General features: G+C 30.8%; 4 protein-coding genes across 5 annotated transcripts in view; 2 read left to right on the top strand and 2 right to left on the bottom strand.

The window, feature by feature from the left end:
• The window catches only part of LOC126917755 (clavesin-1), a 30,400-nt gene that overhangs the window by 6,424 nt on the left and 8,253 nt on the right, over nucleotides 1–15,723 (top strand). The window lies entirely within an intron of this gene.
• Nucleotides 1,228–6,914, top strand: LOC126917740 (solute carrier family 22 member 8-like). The gene is made up of 8 exons (XM_050724971.1): nucleotides 1,228–1,810; nucleotides 2,673–3,014; nucleotides 3,432–3,679; nucleotides 3,770–4,056; nucleotides 4,377–4,743; nucleotides 4,885–5,126; nucleotides 5,428–5,600; nucleotides 5,839–6,914. Exons 1-8 carry the CDS (start codon nucleotides 1,676–1,678, stop codon nucleotides 6,145–6,147), a joined length of 2,103 nt encoding a protein of 700 aa, XP_050580928.1. The 5' UTR covers nucleotides 1,228–1,675; the 3' UTR covers nucleotides 6,148–6,914.
• Nucleotides 7,040–9,042, bottom strand: LOC126917760 (mediator of RNA polymerase II transcription subunit 31). The gene is made up of 4 exons (XM_050725019.1): nucleotides 8,671–9,042; nucleotides 8,168–8,257; nucleotides 7,799–8,086; nucleotides 7,040–7,260 (listed from the first exon to the last, which is right to left on the bottom strand). Exons 1-4 carry the CDS (start codon nucleotides 8,735–8,737, stop codon nucleotides 7,223–7,225), a joined length of 483 nt encoding a protein of 160 aa, XP_050580976.1. The 5' UTR covers nucleotides 8,738–9,042; the 3' UTR covers nucleotides 7,040–7,222.
• LOC126917761 (transmembrane protein 18) lies at nucleotides 9,357–13,593 on the bottom strand. Of its 2 annotated transcripts, none has more exons than XM_050725021.1 (5): nucleotides 13,531–13,593; nucleotides 10,632–10,749; nucleotides 10,505–10,559; nucleotides 10,331–10,424; nucleotides 9,357–10,235 (listed from the first exon to the last, which is right to left on the bottom strand). In XM_050725021.1, exons 1-5 carry the CDS (start codon nucleotides 13,576–13,578, stop codon nucleotides 10,098–10,100), a joined length of 453 nt encoding a protein of 150 aa, XP_050580978.1. In that variant the 5' UTR covers nucleotides 13,579–13,593; the 3' UTR covers nucleotides 9,357–10,097. The 2 variants fall into 2 exon arrangements, with proteins under 2 accessions (XP_050580978.1, XP_050580977.1); XM_050725020.1 differs by lacking the exon at nucleotides 13,531–13,593 and adding an exon at nucleotides 11,555–11,858.

Consider the following 15,723-nt stretch of genomic DNA (forward strand, 5'->3'; position numbering starts at 1 on the left):
TCGAATTTTGACGAGTTTCGTTTAATTTTGAATTTAAATAAGGGCGTGATCAAGATCTTCTTGCACGATCAAACTGATATTAGTAGCTTTACGAGTATTACAAATTACAAGTCATCTGATTATCCTATTTAATGAAAAATTATAAAATCATAAGGAGGAAGTTTAGAACTTATTGCTTCCAACTTGTTAATTTTGTTCTAAATCTTAATAATGTTAATGTTTTAAATCTTATTAATAGTAAATTAAGATATAATTAATCAGGGCAGGGACTACAAAGTGAATAATAAATTATGTAAGAAAAGTAAATAGTAAATCGGTGATTGAAATGCTGCGTGCATTCAACCGTAAGGAAGATTTTTGCTGGGAAAAGCGATTGAATAAAATGAAACGATCAATACCTATCAATGAGACTTTCTGTTGCAACCTATACAGGTGAACATAGAATGAAGTAAACGCGCGTTAAGAGTTCATAGACCCAGTCAGCCTATTATTTCAGTTTATGCATTTGAATTTGCGCGTGTCAATTGGACGACATGTAAATACTATGTGTTTTACATTTCTTGATGCTGTTTTACACATTCTCTTCAAAATTTTGTATCTCTTTTGTATGAATAATACGATTCTTTTTTACGAACACTGCAATTTTAATCGACTTTTAATCGAATAATACGATCTTCATTATAAAGTAAAGATTGTGAATGATTGTATGAATTAAATGATAGAAGATTACAGTACAAGTTATATGAATGATATTTAATCGAGTAATACGATTATTATAGTAAACGGATATTTATGTAGAATTAAGATAATTCACGCAAGTTACGAATGTACATCCGCATATTTAGGCATTATGTTTTATACGAACATAATGAATTTCTTATGCTAATAAACGCAGAAAACTATTTTACATAAAAAATCAATGACTTAACTTACACCATTCTGATTTTCAACCAATCATACGTACGTATGGAAAGAAATGAAAAGAAATATATTTCCTTATCTTCACAGACTCTTATGATTCTTCTTGCATCCCATTCAGACTCCGGAAGTAGCGGCCACGTCACCGTGTTTCCCAGAAATACAAAATTCATATTACGTCAATTTAAAAATCGATTATTATTGACAGAAGATCGTTTTCCCGTGACGTGCGTGCGTTAATGGGATACGTGTCGCCAAGCGTAAAACAATAGCACGGGTTTCTGTCCTTCTCTGATTCAACGCTAGGAATCGGTTCCTCGCTATCCTTCGAGAGAGAGGACCCCGTCTCTGTTAGTGCGTGCTTTACCCTCACCGATGACACTTTGTTCGGACTCCGCGACAAGTTTCACTTGTTGCCACGAATTTCCATTTTGTCACTCCGCACAGTGACATGCGTTTATCAAACTTCTTTTAACTTTGTAAAATCTCATTCTTACACATATCTTCCTCCTTTTTACTCTTTTTTTTTCATTTTGTATTTTCCCGTTACAAATGGAGAAGTGGATCGTTCTTCGTGTAATAGGAATTTCAGTATTGATTTCTTCACTTGGTTGGACTGTCATTGTTCATTTGTGAATTGTATGATAAATTGTGAATTTATTAATACGCTATTATTATTAATTTTTGTTCTGTGATTATCGTCTCCCGTGATTTATATTCTGTGAAAGACAGAATTGGTACAGGATTGTTTGAAGAAATGAATGCGGAGGAAGTAAAGGTTGGATGCTTTCAAGTAGTCATCGTGCTGTTGCTTGGCATCAATTATGTCATCGTTGCAATGAGCCACGCGCTCCCGGTGTTTCATAATTATACGCCTAAATTTTATTGTCAGGTAAGTTTCTTTTGTCTCAGTTATCTAGGTATTTCTTTTTTCATTCATTATATCTTGTATACGTTTCATAGCTAATTAATTTGATTAATTATGTGGCAAGTACATATGTATTAAAATAGTGAGTGCAACGAATTCTTATTTACAAATTTTGTTATAATTCATTCTTTCTAACACTCTTTTGACCTAAATCCATCTGAAGCGATTCATTTATTTACAATCACAGAAATATTTGATATTTACTGTTATTTACGTATGTGTTTTGCTTTAGCTTACGAAGTTTTGAATAATTTTTCTGTATAACTACTCTCTATCATTCTCTCACGTATATAAATTATTTGAAATAAAACAGTAAGATATTAAGTGTTCAACTCGTGAATGAGGTACATGCATCTTGAGAAATCTCATGAATTATTAATTCGAATAATTCGCTAACTTTTGTCTTTTGCAAAGTTTGAGACCCCTTTTGAATTTCAAATTATTCATTAACTTACTCAAAAATGCAAAATTAATTCATAAATTTACATAAATTTCATATTATTAATAAAGAGTGATATGGAATTACATGAGAATCATTAATTACTCTTACTATTAGTTTTGTTATTGTTGTTTATGTAAGAAACTAATTTATGTAAATAGAAATTTGGCTATTTTTTACTGTTCTGCGTATGAAATTATACGTATTTATGTAATTAATCATTATTTTTGCACTGTTATGTAAAAGAAATTATTAAACAGAAGTTCCTCTAATTTTTATTTCTCAATGTTTTAATGTCCAACACAGTGTCGAACAGATATTGAATTATTTAGTTAGCATGAGCTACTTAGTTAAAATTTTACAAAATGATTCATTTGCATATTACAGCCAAAGAATGGAACGAAACGAATATATGGTTGCCAAGAGCTTGGCAACGTGACTGTTGCAGTTAACGAGACTTCCGGTCTTAAAGAATCTTCGAGCACAGACTTGTGCTTCAGCAACTATCAATTTGCAACTGAATTCGGAGAAAATAGCGTAGTAACAGAATGGAGTTTAGTTTGTGAGAAACGGTATTTGACGTTTCTTGGACCGACAGTTTATTACATCGGGGTTTTAATGGGCGCTTGTATCGCTGGACTTTTAGCAGATCGAATAGGAAGACTTCCGGTTCAAGCGATTTGCCTTTATACTCAGGGCACGATGGCTGTTGCACTATATGTTGTGCAGGTATAGACATTTTTCAATTTAAGGAAAATAATTCGAAATTATGAAGAAGACGAACAAATAAATTTTAACTTAATTCTTAACTTATGTCAAAAATGAACTAAAGTGGAGATTTTATCAAAATTCCTTTCTTAGATATTCTATTAAATTTTATAATTTATTGAAAATGATAATAGATGATAAAAATTAACCGTATTCAAATAAAAAAGGAAACTGATACGTTATTTCGCTCTTAATTTACATTAAAAATGTATTTGAATGTATATAAGTGGAATAATGAATCAAATAAATGTACTGTGTTAATTAAATCTTTTGTTCGATATGGAAAGTAAAACGAGAAAGAAACAAAGAAACAGTCGTTGAATATCAACTTGACGAGAATAATTTCCTTTTTCTTGCTGAATAAAGTGTCCATTTCAGAATTATCCCACGTTTCTGGCTCTTCGAGGACTACAAGGAGTTTTCGTTCAGGGTCTGCAAAATTCGACGTACATCCTTTCCTTGGAACTGTTTCCTGTGAAAGCACGGACTTTCGTTGCATTAGTTATGCAAATTGCCTGGGCTATTGGTTTGATGCTCTTAGCCGCACTTAGTTACGTTATACCCGATTGGAGAATTTTACAATTAGCTGTCTCAGTTCCCACTGCTATAACCGTGCTCTACATTTGGTATATTATTATTGTTTTTGATAGAATGAAAAATAAGATTTTAGTATCGAAACACATGCTTTGGGAAACTATAATAGATGTTGCTTTCAGGATAATACCAGAATCACCAAGGTGGCTACTAGCAAAGGGTAAAATCACGGAAGCAGATATGGCAGTGGAACGCATCACGAAATACAATGTCTGTTGCACTAGATTGCGAAGGGAAAATGTTAAAACAGAGGCAAACATTTCCGAGAACGCGATGCCGGTTAAACCGGAACGAAAGTCACGTGTTTCATGCGCAGACCTAAAGAAATCGAGAACCGATAGCGAAATGAAAGAAGAAGCTGCGAATTTACTAAATAGCAACACGGATGCGGCTCAACAGAAAGTTCAAAGTAAAAGACAAAAATTTGATCTATTGTTTTCTTAGAATGTTATGTTATACAAGGTATAATGTATGATAGTACAATGTAATATATTAGGTTGTAACATATTCTGTTCATTTTCTCCATTTATATAATAAATATAAGAAAAGGGTGAATTTATGTTACCACTCAGTAATATAGTATGGTATTAATATAAGTCTCCCTTTATAATTTCAAGTATAATAAAAAATGTATATTGGAAATATTCGTTAGATTAATTTTGATGAAGGAAACATGAATCGTTATTATCAAAAATGTACATTATATTAATACTTATATACACTTTTCAGAAACGAGTTTGAGAGAAATATCTGAATACTTGGAAAGTAAGCTCCCTAAAACGGAATCGGAACCGGATTCTGCACAATGTGAGAACGGAGAAACAAATAAGAGGAATGCTCCATCGAAGTCGAAGAGCCATCGGAAGTCGAAATCGATATCGCAGCCTGCTGGTAATCAACGACTTTCCATGAAAAATACTTACGACATCGTCGAGCTACGAACCCCAGTGAACAAAGAAATGTCAAATAAGGACGACGAGAAGAAATTTAGCAAAATCAAAGAAAAATCTAGTAACGCGCAAACGAAAGAAGAATTGTTAGAACTATTTAAATCCACGCTGTTAAAAAAATATGGCATTGTGATCATTTATCAATGGTAAAAAATGTTCAAAATTTGACCACTTCAAAATTACATTCTTAATATAAATTCATATAATTAGACTGTGAATATTTATGCGAATTTGTTTTTATAAATACTACAGTTTTTTAAATTTCTAATTAATATTATCTGTCTTAGGTTCACGTCTTCTATAGCGTGTTATGCCTTCATGACGTTCGAGCCGAATCTTTGGGCAATCAATAGACACGTCAGTTTTGCGCTAGGAGGAGCGTTAGAAATTGCATCTTACGTGTTTCTCTACTTCATATTGTCTAGATATGGCAGACGACTACCGATTTCTGCGTATCAATCAATTACTGGTGCAATTTGCATCTTTTTTGCAGCTATAATTATCTTTTCAAATTCCACCATTACATCCAGTACGTGATTGTAACGAGAAATACTTTATTTATATAATTATTATTGTTATATTTATTTATTATTTATATTTATTTATATTTATTTATATAATTTATATATTATATATTATTTATATTTATTTATATAATTTATATATTATATATTATTTATATTTATTTATATAATTATTATTTATTATTGTATATTAAAATACGTGTATTAAAATTTCTGTAACATATAAAGCGTAGACATTATACATTGAAAAAATTGATAAGTACCTACTTTGTAGATTCTTACTAATTTCGTATATCATCTTTTTAGATCTCATGAAGACCATTATGTCCTTGCTCGGAAGAGTAGCAGTGATGAGTACCGTTTCCATAACATATTTGTATACGATTGAGATATTTCCAACTGTTGTGCGAGGAACCTGCTTAGGCTTGTGCACTGTTTTCGCAAAAATTGGCAGTTTGTGCACGCCACACATACTATCAGTAAGATTTGCATATTGTGTTTTTAGAATTAACTACTACTATTACTTATACATTACTATTAAATTAAATTCAATCCAATACGAATTCTACTTCCTCTCTAAAATATTCTAATTCAACACGAGTATGTGAAATAAATTATTTAAAAAATTAAATGAAACGTTAAGCTAAATAAAAAATTATATTTAAAATAATATAAATTCACATGGCATAAGACAATGAATACAATTTTCCTTTTTAGGGAGAGCATTTTCCAATAACCATTCCATTAATAATAATTGGAATGCTCTGCTTAGGATCTGGAGCAGTTGCTTTAATTTTACCAGAAACTTTAAGCCAAGTTTTACCTGACGCGATAGAAGATTCCGAATTGTTGACTGTAAAAAGGAGAGAAAAGAAGAATAATGAGAATTTAAATAACGAAGACGCATCTACTACTGAAGATGCTTCAGAAAGGGAGATACTTAGAGCAAAATTATTCTCTGAAGATTGGGTGGATGCAGGAAATGGTATATTAGTGAATTTCTCGGAGAATAAAAATTCTGAATGAAATTTTTAAAGTTTTATATAGAAGAAATTAATGCCACATTTTTATATCGATGAATTATAACCGACAGTTTGACGATCATTATGATTATTGACGTTCTGTTGCGAAATGTGATTATTTTGTATTATTTATCGCAAAGATTTATTGTTAATGATATCTTTTATTGAGTTGGATTACGTGTAATTAAGGATTTAAAATAATGATTTAATTTATAATTAGAAAATATTTTATATATGAATTTAAATTGCAAGGGTGAAAAATAATATAATATTTTTTATAAATTTATAGCTGTTTTCATAAACATGTATCATTGTGTATTATATTCTTCACGTATATTAGAATTTTCCAATAGTTTATATTGACAAATATTTATTATATGTTAAGTTCAGTATTTAGAATTTTAGAAAAATTATAATACAATCAGTTGTCACTGCCTATCATAAAGTAAATTTATATAATGCTTAGAAGTTAAGACAATGAATTGTGAGTGATATAAATTTCTGATCAATTGCAGTTTAGAGGCTGAAATAACAAAGCGTAATAGTTTATTAGCTCTTTTAGATATATTACAATTCGTATATTAAATAAACATATTTGTATATACAATTATGAAACTAATTTTGAAAAATTTTATGGAAGTAATATCAAACTTTCTCTCTCTCTCTCTCTTTATTAATTAGATATCAATATTATATTAATAATTGTATATATCTATATGTCTAATAGGTACCAAAGTTTGCATTTACTTGTAATAACTTCAATATAAGAATTAAGTATTGTAAAGATAGATTAGTTTTACATAATAATTATTGAAACATACAGATATATACATACTTTTCATTATTCTGTCGTAAATATATTCTTTTATTGTCATCTTTTAGTAAAAAAAAAAAAGTTTTATTTATACAAAGCTTTATGTAAAAGATGTACAATGTTTCAAGATGAATTAAATTCTATAAATGAATACAGAGAATGGACTTACTAAAATCATTAAAATTCGCATCTTCTATCCTTGTCTTCGATAATTTCCCTTTTTTCCAGTCTTGAAGCATAAAGAGTCATAAACATTTATGAACAGCTATTCATGTTTCAGCATCATTCGTCCAAAATCAGATTCTACAAGTGGAGGGCCTTTATTTCAGTTTGTTTTCACAAAATGTTTACAATATTATACTTCTCTAAACTCAATACTTATTATTATTGGAATTATTATAATGTTCTTCGTTTATTTAAGAGAGTTAGTGTCTTTTTATTTATAAAAATGTCTTTTTATAATTATTAGGTGCATGAATAAATTCTTTCAGATTTTTATGCAAAATGGAAGTTTTATTGTTGGATAGAATTTATTTCCACACCTATTATTTTAAATATAGCATTAAATATTTTTGTTTCCTAATAAATGATATATGAATAAATGATATAGCAACAGATAGAAGGAAAGAGGGAGAAGTGTAATCACAGATATATTGAGAACATAGAAAAGTACTTTATTTATGACTTATCACAGCCAAAAAACATAACTAAAACAATTCTGATAAGGAACTACAGTTGTAGACAACATTATATAACGTTATTTTAATATTGTAGTTCTCATGGACCCATTTAATAGTGAGTTTCTCATATATTACTCAAGGAACTTTAGGTTGTACAATACCATTATTCTGAGGATTTGCATGTTGTGTTTGCTCTGCTGCAGTCTGTAACAGTCTTGTTCTACGTCTGGTATAATGTTGCCATAATAAAATTTGCTGATCGTCTATAAACTTTGTACATTGAGAGTTTACTACTTCTCTTCTAAAGTGCTCGTATTGTAATAAATCTAAGAAATACAAACACATAGGATATTTCAAATACTTTGCATATTCTGGTTCCTTCCAGTACAACAGATATTTAAGATAATTTATAAATGTTGCATCCTTAAAATATCCACGTTGTGCTAAAACTGAAAAATAACAATTATTAGTATTATCATAATGATCACGTTGGTTATTATAACAAATATACTGCTCGTTGTTCAAAGTACAATTTAAGTAATTTGGATTTGCAAGACACTGAACAAACTCTAATTCAACTTGAAATCTTAAGCGTTGTTGATCATCTGTTTCTGGGCCTCCTGAAAGACAAATTATGCATTTAGTAAAAAGTATTGTACTCAACACCTAATATATACTAAATTATCTACGTTTAGTTTCAGCATAAACTAACGCTTAAATTAAAATTCAGACTAAATTACGATTTAATAACTAAACTTTATGTATAGTAATTTAACCTAAAAATTATCAAAGAACAAGTAAATTACGACTATTATATCTCCCAAAATTTAATTTTAAAGTATATAAATATGAAAGAAATTTTCTCTTCTAATTTAATAACTTAATAAAATAAAACTTGGCTTAATAGAATTTCATTCATTCTACAATTATAATACGTGCATTAATAGAAATAAGGAAAAATGATATGATAAGTATTTTTGGGAAGGAAAAACCTTATTAATTTTAAGAATGGTAAGAACGTAATGATAAATACCGTTCATTCCAATAAAAGATGGTTTTCTGCCTTTCATGAGACCCGGAGGATCATCCAAACGGTTCATAGTACATTAATTCGTAACTGTCGATTATTTTCAAGCACACTAGTTATAGAAACACTAATTTCTTTATGATAGAGAAAATGACGTATAGTTAAATTTCTTTGAAACGTTTGTACAGATTTCCGGAGTAATTTTTCTACAATTCTTTACGGTTCTTAAGATTTTTGTATACATATCGGAGCTTATTTCGAAATAGGTGAGTTGTATTGTATTGTAAGTTGTAATCACGACCGTGTTGTAAAAGAGACCAGTGGGAAGATGGCCGAAATTCAGTCAAATGTACGGTCCATGAACTACTGCCTCTAGCGATCAGATGGACGAACTATACACACGTTTTTTTCTCCGGCGCGTTTGGTGCACGGTTTTGCCCATAAGCACCGGCGATCTGCTTAATCATCTCTGACTCTATCTGATATCATAATCTTGTAATGAGTCGGTAATACAGGAAATGACAAGAAATCCTCGGTTTGGTTTTTGATTTAAAAAATTACTACGTGTTAAATCTATGCTACATCTTATTAATGCTCCTACGATAATATGTGAATATATCAAAATTAAGTTTGAAAACAAATAATGACATTATTGATAGAAAATTGATACAACAAAAGAGAAATACACTATATTAAGAAGAAATATTTTATTACTTATATTTAATCACGCGTTAAATATTGCAACGGCAAGAAATTGTTCATTTACACAAATGTACAACACAAGAAATTCTTAACTGTAGATATAATATATTCGTTACATCTTCCAAGATTTCGGTTCTGAGAAAATTATATTCATTCACACATACATACATACTTATACATATATCTAGAGCCATTATTATGTAATTATGCCTTTTTTTATCAGTTTTCGCAATAAGCAATATGTGTTACAATAGTAAGTACACCGGTAATGTTTTAAGAACACTGATCCATAATGAATATTTCAACGTTAAACTAAAAGCAGAAAACCGTTGGAATGTACCTTAATATAAGATAACAGTATTCTCTCGAGAATTATATAATATCTTGTAATTTTCAAATTGCGTGCCATGCCGCAATTTAGCACATCGTTGATTTTGAATAAATAAATTATTTGCAAGCTTCTGAATTCATGTCCTAATCATTATATATACACGACATAATATTGGAGACAATCAACCGACAGTGGAGCTAGTCAATTTCAATATGAATGACAGTAATGATTATGTCGGCAGTAACGTTTTAAAAAAATGCTATGTTGAATATTCGCCAAATTTTACAATGCTGTTATATACTACCCTATTTGAGGTAAAAACAAGCCAATGCTTGTTTCATAGTATGTAATTTACATTTTTATATTTTGCGTTTTCCATTCTTATTATTGGACTAGAATGTTATTCTTGCTTTTCTCTTACAACAGTTCCATTTGTGTTCACAGATTCATCTTCTATTTCCCGGTTCCTTGCTTGTTGCCTCAATTGTGCTCTCTTCAAACTGGTCATTAATTGACTAGATTGATAAAGCCAGCTTGCCTAAAGATGAGAATCGAGGAAACAATACATACTATTAAAAAAATATATGTATATATGTTTGTTTTAAACGTTAAACGACATTTTTATCTACTTACAATCATAATCATGCAATTCATCAAGATAGGCACAGAGAACACTACAGATATAAAGAGCCCATTGGAATCAAAATATTGTTGCCTTGAGAACAACCTATTAAAATCAAATAAATATGTTATCTCAAATACTTATCAAAATAATATGATAATTCTTAATAACTTAAAGATTCTTACATCCAGTTAGATGCAGCAACTTCATTGATGCTTTCAGAGAAATATACCAAAAGTACTGGAACATGAACGCTTCATTGCAATAACTATGTACAGTAAATAAATTATTTTTAATACGAAATATACTTACACAGAGCAAGGAATAACATAATTTGAAAATTGGCATGGTTTCTTGTCATTAACGCAGTCATTGTGACAGCAATATGGAAAGTTAACAATAATGCAAGCCATGGATCCCGCCATTCAATCTGTTTAATTCAATTCTTCAATGAATTATAATTTAATTCAAATACGTAAATTACTTGTTTATATGCTCTTTACAATGGTATATGTTATATAATGAAACAAAAATATCTAATAACAATCAGCTATATAAAATACCAGCAAGTTGTTAAGAAAATAAGACAAAAATACTTTTTACATAGTTACGATTTAATATACATATCTATAATTGCACATTTATATATTATCGCATTGTACATATATATTAAATAACGTGAGTCTGCTGTTCGTGTGTAATAGATATACTGCCAAATCACGTTTAACGAATGAACGCGGGAACATGTCACTTTGATGATTGACATATAAAACCGGGCCTATAATTTATCCGCATCTAGAAATGAGACGGAAAAAACGGCTTGTAAGCCGTGCATCGAATAAGCAAACAGTGATGCATGTACCAAAAATAAATTCTCGGCGAAAATATCGGTCAATGGTTAATATTTATTCTGTATTTCATAGCTGCTATTGCGAGCAAACCCAAGTCAAGCCGTACAAACGAGACCGAATAACGAAATAAATTCTTGAAAAGTGCAGGTATAATGATCACATCACCGACTGAAATGGTTGACATTTGTGTCAGTATTTTTACATTGATACTTTTTTGCCGGCGGTACTGAAAATGAAAGTGATCAAGAACGAAAGCGAAATAAGCAACGTCCTTTCAAAAACTTGAACACGTCCAGAAAACAAAATAAATTTAGGGGCATCAGTCGTGGACGAATAAAACGAAACTTACGTAGTAAAAATGAAAGTAAAATTTTCGTTACTTACGCTTTGTAAAAACGGAAGAATACCGTCGATCGGAGATTTGACTTGATCCTCCGACATGGTGTCGTTAGTTAATAAAATTCGGGCCACGGCGCCCTACTACAACCTCCTTTTGATCGACTTGGACGCCAAAGGAAATAACGAACAATGCAAGTGTGGATAAATGTCGCGAACACGGCGACACACGGAAAAAACAACGATCGTAGAGTCGTAGCAAGAACGATTGCTCGTCTTTCTCTTTCGTTGTTCTCGTCTTCCTCGTTTGACGCATACACACGGCTTTATGGAACTTAACAACGTTACACGTTTGAGACGTACATAGAGAATTCACCGTATGTGCATACAGCACCATCTACGAGCATGGTGCAAATTTAAATACAGCATTCGCCGTCGTCGATATGATATCGACATTGTGGTACATACCTGGTCCGAGCGAATAACATGTAATAGCGTGATTCCTCGTGGAAAAATAAGAAAAATATATAGAATGAATTCTTTTTCATTTTCGGCTTAATTTTCGAGAAAATCGAGTTCGGAAATTTATCAAGTATACTTGAGCATGGCTAATTCCGACTTGGACAGGATTAAATAATCGACAGAAGATCACTCTATTTGTGAAGATAATGTAGAATAAGATTTGTCCATCTAAGACTTCATTTTTAACAAAATAAATTCACAAATTTATTTTCCTCGGAAACAGAGCGCCCTGTGAGCGAATTTTACCTTCATACGAAACAATCGATTTCTTTGATATTTTATCAGTAAATGTAAATTAATTCAGTAGTTGATAAAAAGCTTGATCTTACGACTCCTTTAATAAAATTGATATCGTAATAATATAATTATATTTTTTTCTGTTTGTAGGTAAAGACATGAATTTAAGTAGTCAAAAGATAAAATTAACTCCGCTTTATAACACGTGCATGGAATTCCGGATAATGGTATAAAAATGTGATACTCAGCTTACTTTAAAGTAAACAATCGATTTGATTGCATTGCCAAACACTATGAATAGAAAAGTTTCTTTGCGCGTATTTGGTCACGTGCTGCACAATGCAGATATGTATATATGTAAATGTGAATGCGGTAAGTTTAATATAGTCTTTAACCCTTTGATCATCTACTTATATTTGCAAGAACGAAGAACATGATTTATAATTTTCGCTCGAAATGAAAATTCGAAAATCGCTCTACATCGATCTGGTGTTTTAAAATACAAGAAAGCTATTTTCGAAAACCCTATATTATAGGAAAAATATAGAAATACAATTTTTCACGATGTAATTCTATTTACGAGAAGCATTTTCTTATTTACGCGTTTTTTTATTGGCAAGTCAATATATACAAACACGAAAAAATGGATGAAATATGTAAAATCTAAAAAGCTTGTTAATTCCAAGTAGAATTTAAAATGGATGATATGTTTGCGTAATCTGAATAATGCAATGCGATAATTCGTAATGATTATGATTCATATGATTATTCTATGTTTGAGCTAGAAGTAAAAGAATCGTAGCGTCGATTTCGAAAACAGAAAAAATGAAGAAACTTTTGCGATTAGGAAATTATTTAATTAATTAAGATTAATAACAAAGATAAGTTGATTCCGGTTAGTCCTGGTAAATGTAAATGTCCTGTACACGATCTCTAAATAAAGAAATTATTTTTTGAACAACGAACCTCGTGTAAATTCATGTTATTGTTAACACAATTCAAGAATTACGATCTATGATATTTAGGATATGTGTTTCTGTATATTACGTACATTCAATGCATTTATGTGGCTATCAGTCCTCCATAAATAAATAAATACGTATGCCAAAATACATAATATAACTATAACGTACGCTTTTCTTCCATTCGATATCTTCTTTCATTTATAAACGACTAATTAATGTCACAATTAATGCAAAGTAAAAATATCAATCGATCAACGTAATCCGACTATAATAATTACAAGGAATAAAGTGATACATTACCTTAACAACGACATAACAAAAAGCTACAAAATATATACAACGTTCCATCTTCAAGTCGTGATTGCAACATCGAAGTCTTCGATCTACTGGGATGACTATTTTGTTTTCGGATTGCGGTCGCAGTTTGTTTCTTTTTCTGCTATTCGATATCTGATTTTAGTTGTTGTAACTTGTTATGAAGATGGAAACACAGTTAATTCGTTATTTTGAATCGAAGGAATACATAAAGTGTTGGACTTTAATCTTGACCTATTTCGCTGCTCGGATATTCACAATTCATGGAAAACTATCGTAAATGACTGTAACATATTGCTAAAGAATATTATGTTGGAATCGTTCTATAACAAACATTTTCTGCGTATTTCTGAACGCGAAATTATCGTTCATTTCATCACTATTCGGTTTCATTACTATTGTATCTACTTGATTAAGAAGTAAATTATGAAAATATTATAAGAGCGTATTATATATTAGCGATTATAATTATACGTGTAGTAAACATTATATTATAACTTATCGTTTCTTGGAAGAAAAAGAAATCGTCGTTTTACCAAGAATATGCATTCGTTCGTTGGATAAATCAAAGGACGCACGTATCGATATATACTGTGTTAATTGTATTAAAACTTTCTGCTATCCTTTATTACAATTGTAGTTTCTTTATTAAAGTGAGAATTTTAGAGAATATTTCTTCAATAGTTGCTTTTTAACAAAATCATGTATCGTTCGTGAATCAAGAACGACATGTGATAACGGTTAATGTTTACTATGCACAAATCTTCATAAATGCGCGTCATGAGTTTCAAATACATAGAATTTAAAAGTATAAATCTTGTGATCTTAATATGTTTTCAGATAATCCTCTTACATCCGAAGAAATTGAGCTTTTGGTCATCTTTGATGATTCTTGTATCTTCGTGCGATTGTGAAGCTCGCTGCTTCAAGAAGTCAACTCTTTACGTAATGTGTCACCAGTTTTAAACAAAATACTTTCAATATTCAATATTCAATTACTTTCAAACCTTAGCAAAATTCAAATAATTTCAATATTCAAGCACCTTTCTTCGCATCTCTTATCTCTTACCCCCAGATAAGATCAGAAACAAAAGATGCCGTAACTATTACCAATCGTAAAATGTACATTTATTCGAAAATGCAGTTAGTCTTAATTGAAGATGATTTTTAATTTGCTGTGTTCGTAATTACAATTACATTTATTTTAACGTAATCAACTACGCGTTCAATTTTAAGCGAAGAATACCTAAAAGATCAATTTTTCTATCCGTTTTTCATTATTCGATTCTTCTTCACGATGCAACTAGTTTCAAGCGACGAAAATTCCAAAATTAGCTTCTTTAATAAATTCTGTTTTTCTCGATAAAGCAAAAGAGGCTCGAAATGTCTATATTTATATGGAACCTTCGTTCATTTTCTAACGCAACCAATTTCGAAGAAAATTCCGAAATCTCATTGCCTCAGCTTCCAACTCCATTCCAATTCTAAATTCATCCTCGTGTATCCCACGTAACGATGAGGTCAGATTTAAGTAAAAAAGGCTGAAGAAATCTCATTTTTACAACCATTCTGGTTAATAGGAAATTTAGAAAATTTCCTTTTTTCGTCATTTTACAGATAAGATTATATAGTTCAACTCAATCGCAGACCCACTCTCGATATCGTCGTAACAATGGTCACTGTTTTTTCGACCAGTCGCGGAGAGACGCGATCGCGAGGAAGCGCGTCAACGGGAGTCGTAAATTCCCGTTACGATTCGAATAATCAACGCCACGAACAGGTCGACCATCTTATTTATCTTAGAATAATAGGGGTGGTTGAGTGAGTATAACACTGCTGTTAACAGGTTAAAATATATGTTTCCAACAACTATGTACAGAAGATATTTATGCTGTCGCGTAAGGTATAAGAGAGGTAGATGGATGATTGACGGGTGGAAATCCGGTAAAGAGATGTCGACTGATCTCTAGTTGTAGATTAAGCGAAGTCCGGTGACGATGTTATCGCAAAGGAAAACTGTTGTTCGGTGGCGATTGCCCCACCACTGGTATCTCGCGGGTGGAATCCTGGGAAACATGAGAAAAGCCATATCTATATTATATACATAAACCCATTTCCCCTATTTTTATCCGATGGAGCAACAACTATAAGAAACCTTTTGAGTCGAAAATGTCTTAT

Source organism: Bombus affinis, chromosome 6 (genome assembly GCF_024516045.1).
Source record: "Bombus affinis isolate iyBomAffi1 chromosome 6, iyBomAffi1.2, whole genome shotgun sequence".
NCBI lineage: Eukaryota > Metazoa > Arthropoda > Insecta > Hymenoptera > Apidae > Bombus > Bombus affinis.

Bases quoted from the DNA above. Each gene is read 5' to 3' on its own strand.
- LOC126917740 (XM_050724971.1), top strand. From the start codon at position 1,676: ATGAATGCGGAGGAAGTAAAGGTTGGATGCTTTCAAGTAGTCATCGTG. The intron at 3,680-3,769 runs GTATATTATTAT...TGTTGCTTTCAG, and splicing joins ATAACCGTGCTCTACATTTG to GATAATACCAGAATCACCAA. The intron at 5,127-5,427 runs GTACGTGATTGT...TCATCTTTTTAG, and splicing joins AAATTCCACCATTACATCCA to ATCTCATGAAGACCATTATG.
- LOC126917761 (XM_050725020.1), bottom strand. From the start codon at position 11,611: ATGTCGGAGGATCAAGTCAAATCTCCGATCGACGGTATTCTTCCGTTT. The intron at 10,750-11,554 runs GTAAGTAACGAA...TGAATTAAACAG, and splicing joins TTCTTCCGTTTTTACAAAGC to ATTGAATGGCGGGATCCATG. The intron at 10,560-10,631 runs GTAAGTATATTT...TTCATGTTCCAG, and splicing joins TATGTTATTCCTTGCTCTGT to TACTTTTGGTATATTTCTCT.
- LOC126917760 (XM_050725019.1), bottom strand. From the start codon at position 8,737: ATGAACCGTTTGGATGATCCTCCGGGTCTCATGAAAGGCAGAAAACCA. The intron at 8,258-8,670 runs GTATTTATCATT...TTTGTCTTTCAG, and splicing joins ATCTTTTATTGGAATGAACG to GAGGCCCAGAAACAGATGAT. The intron at 7,261-7,798 runs GTATTGTACAAC...CTCCACTTGTAG, and splicing joins TGCAAATCCTCAGAATAATG to AATCTGATTTTGGACGAATG.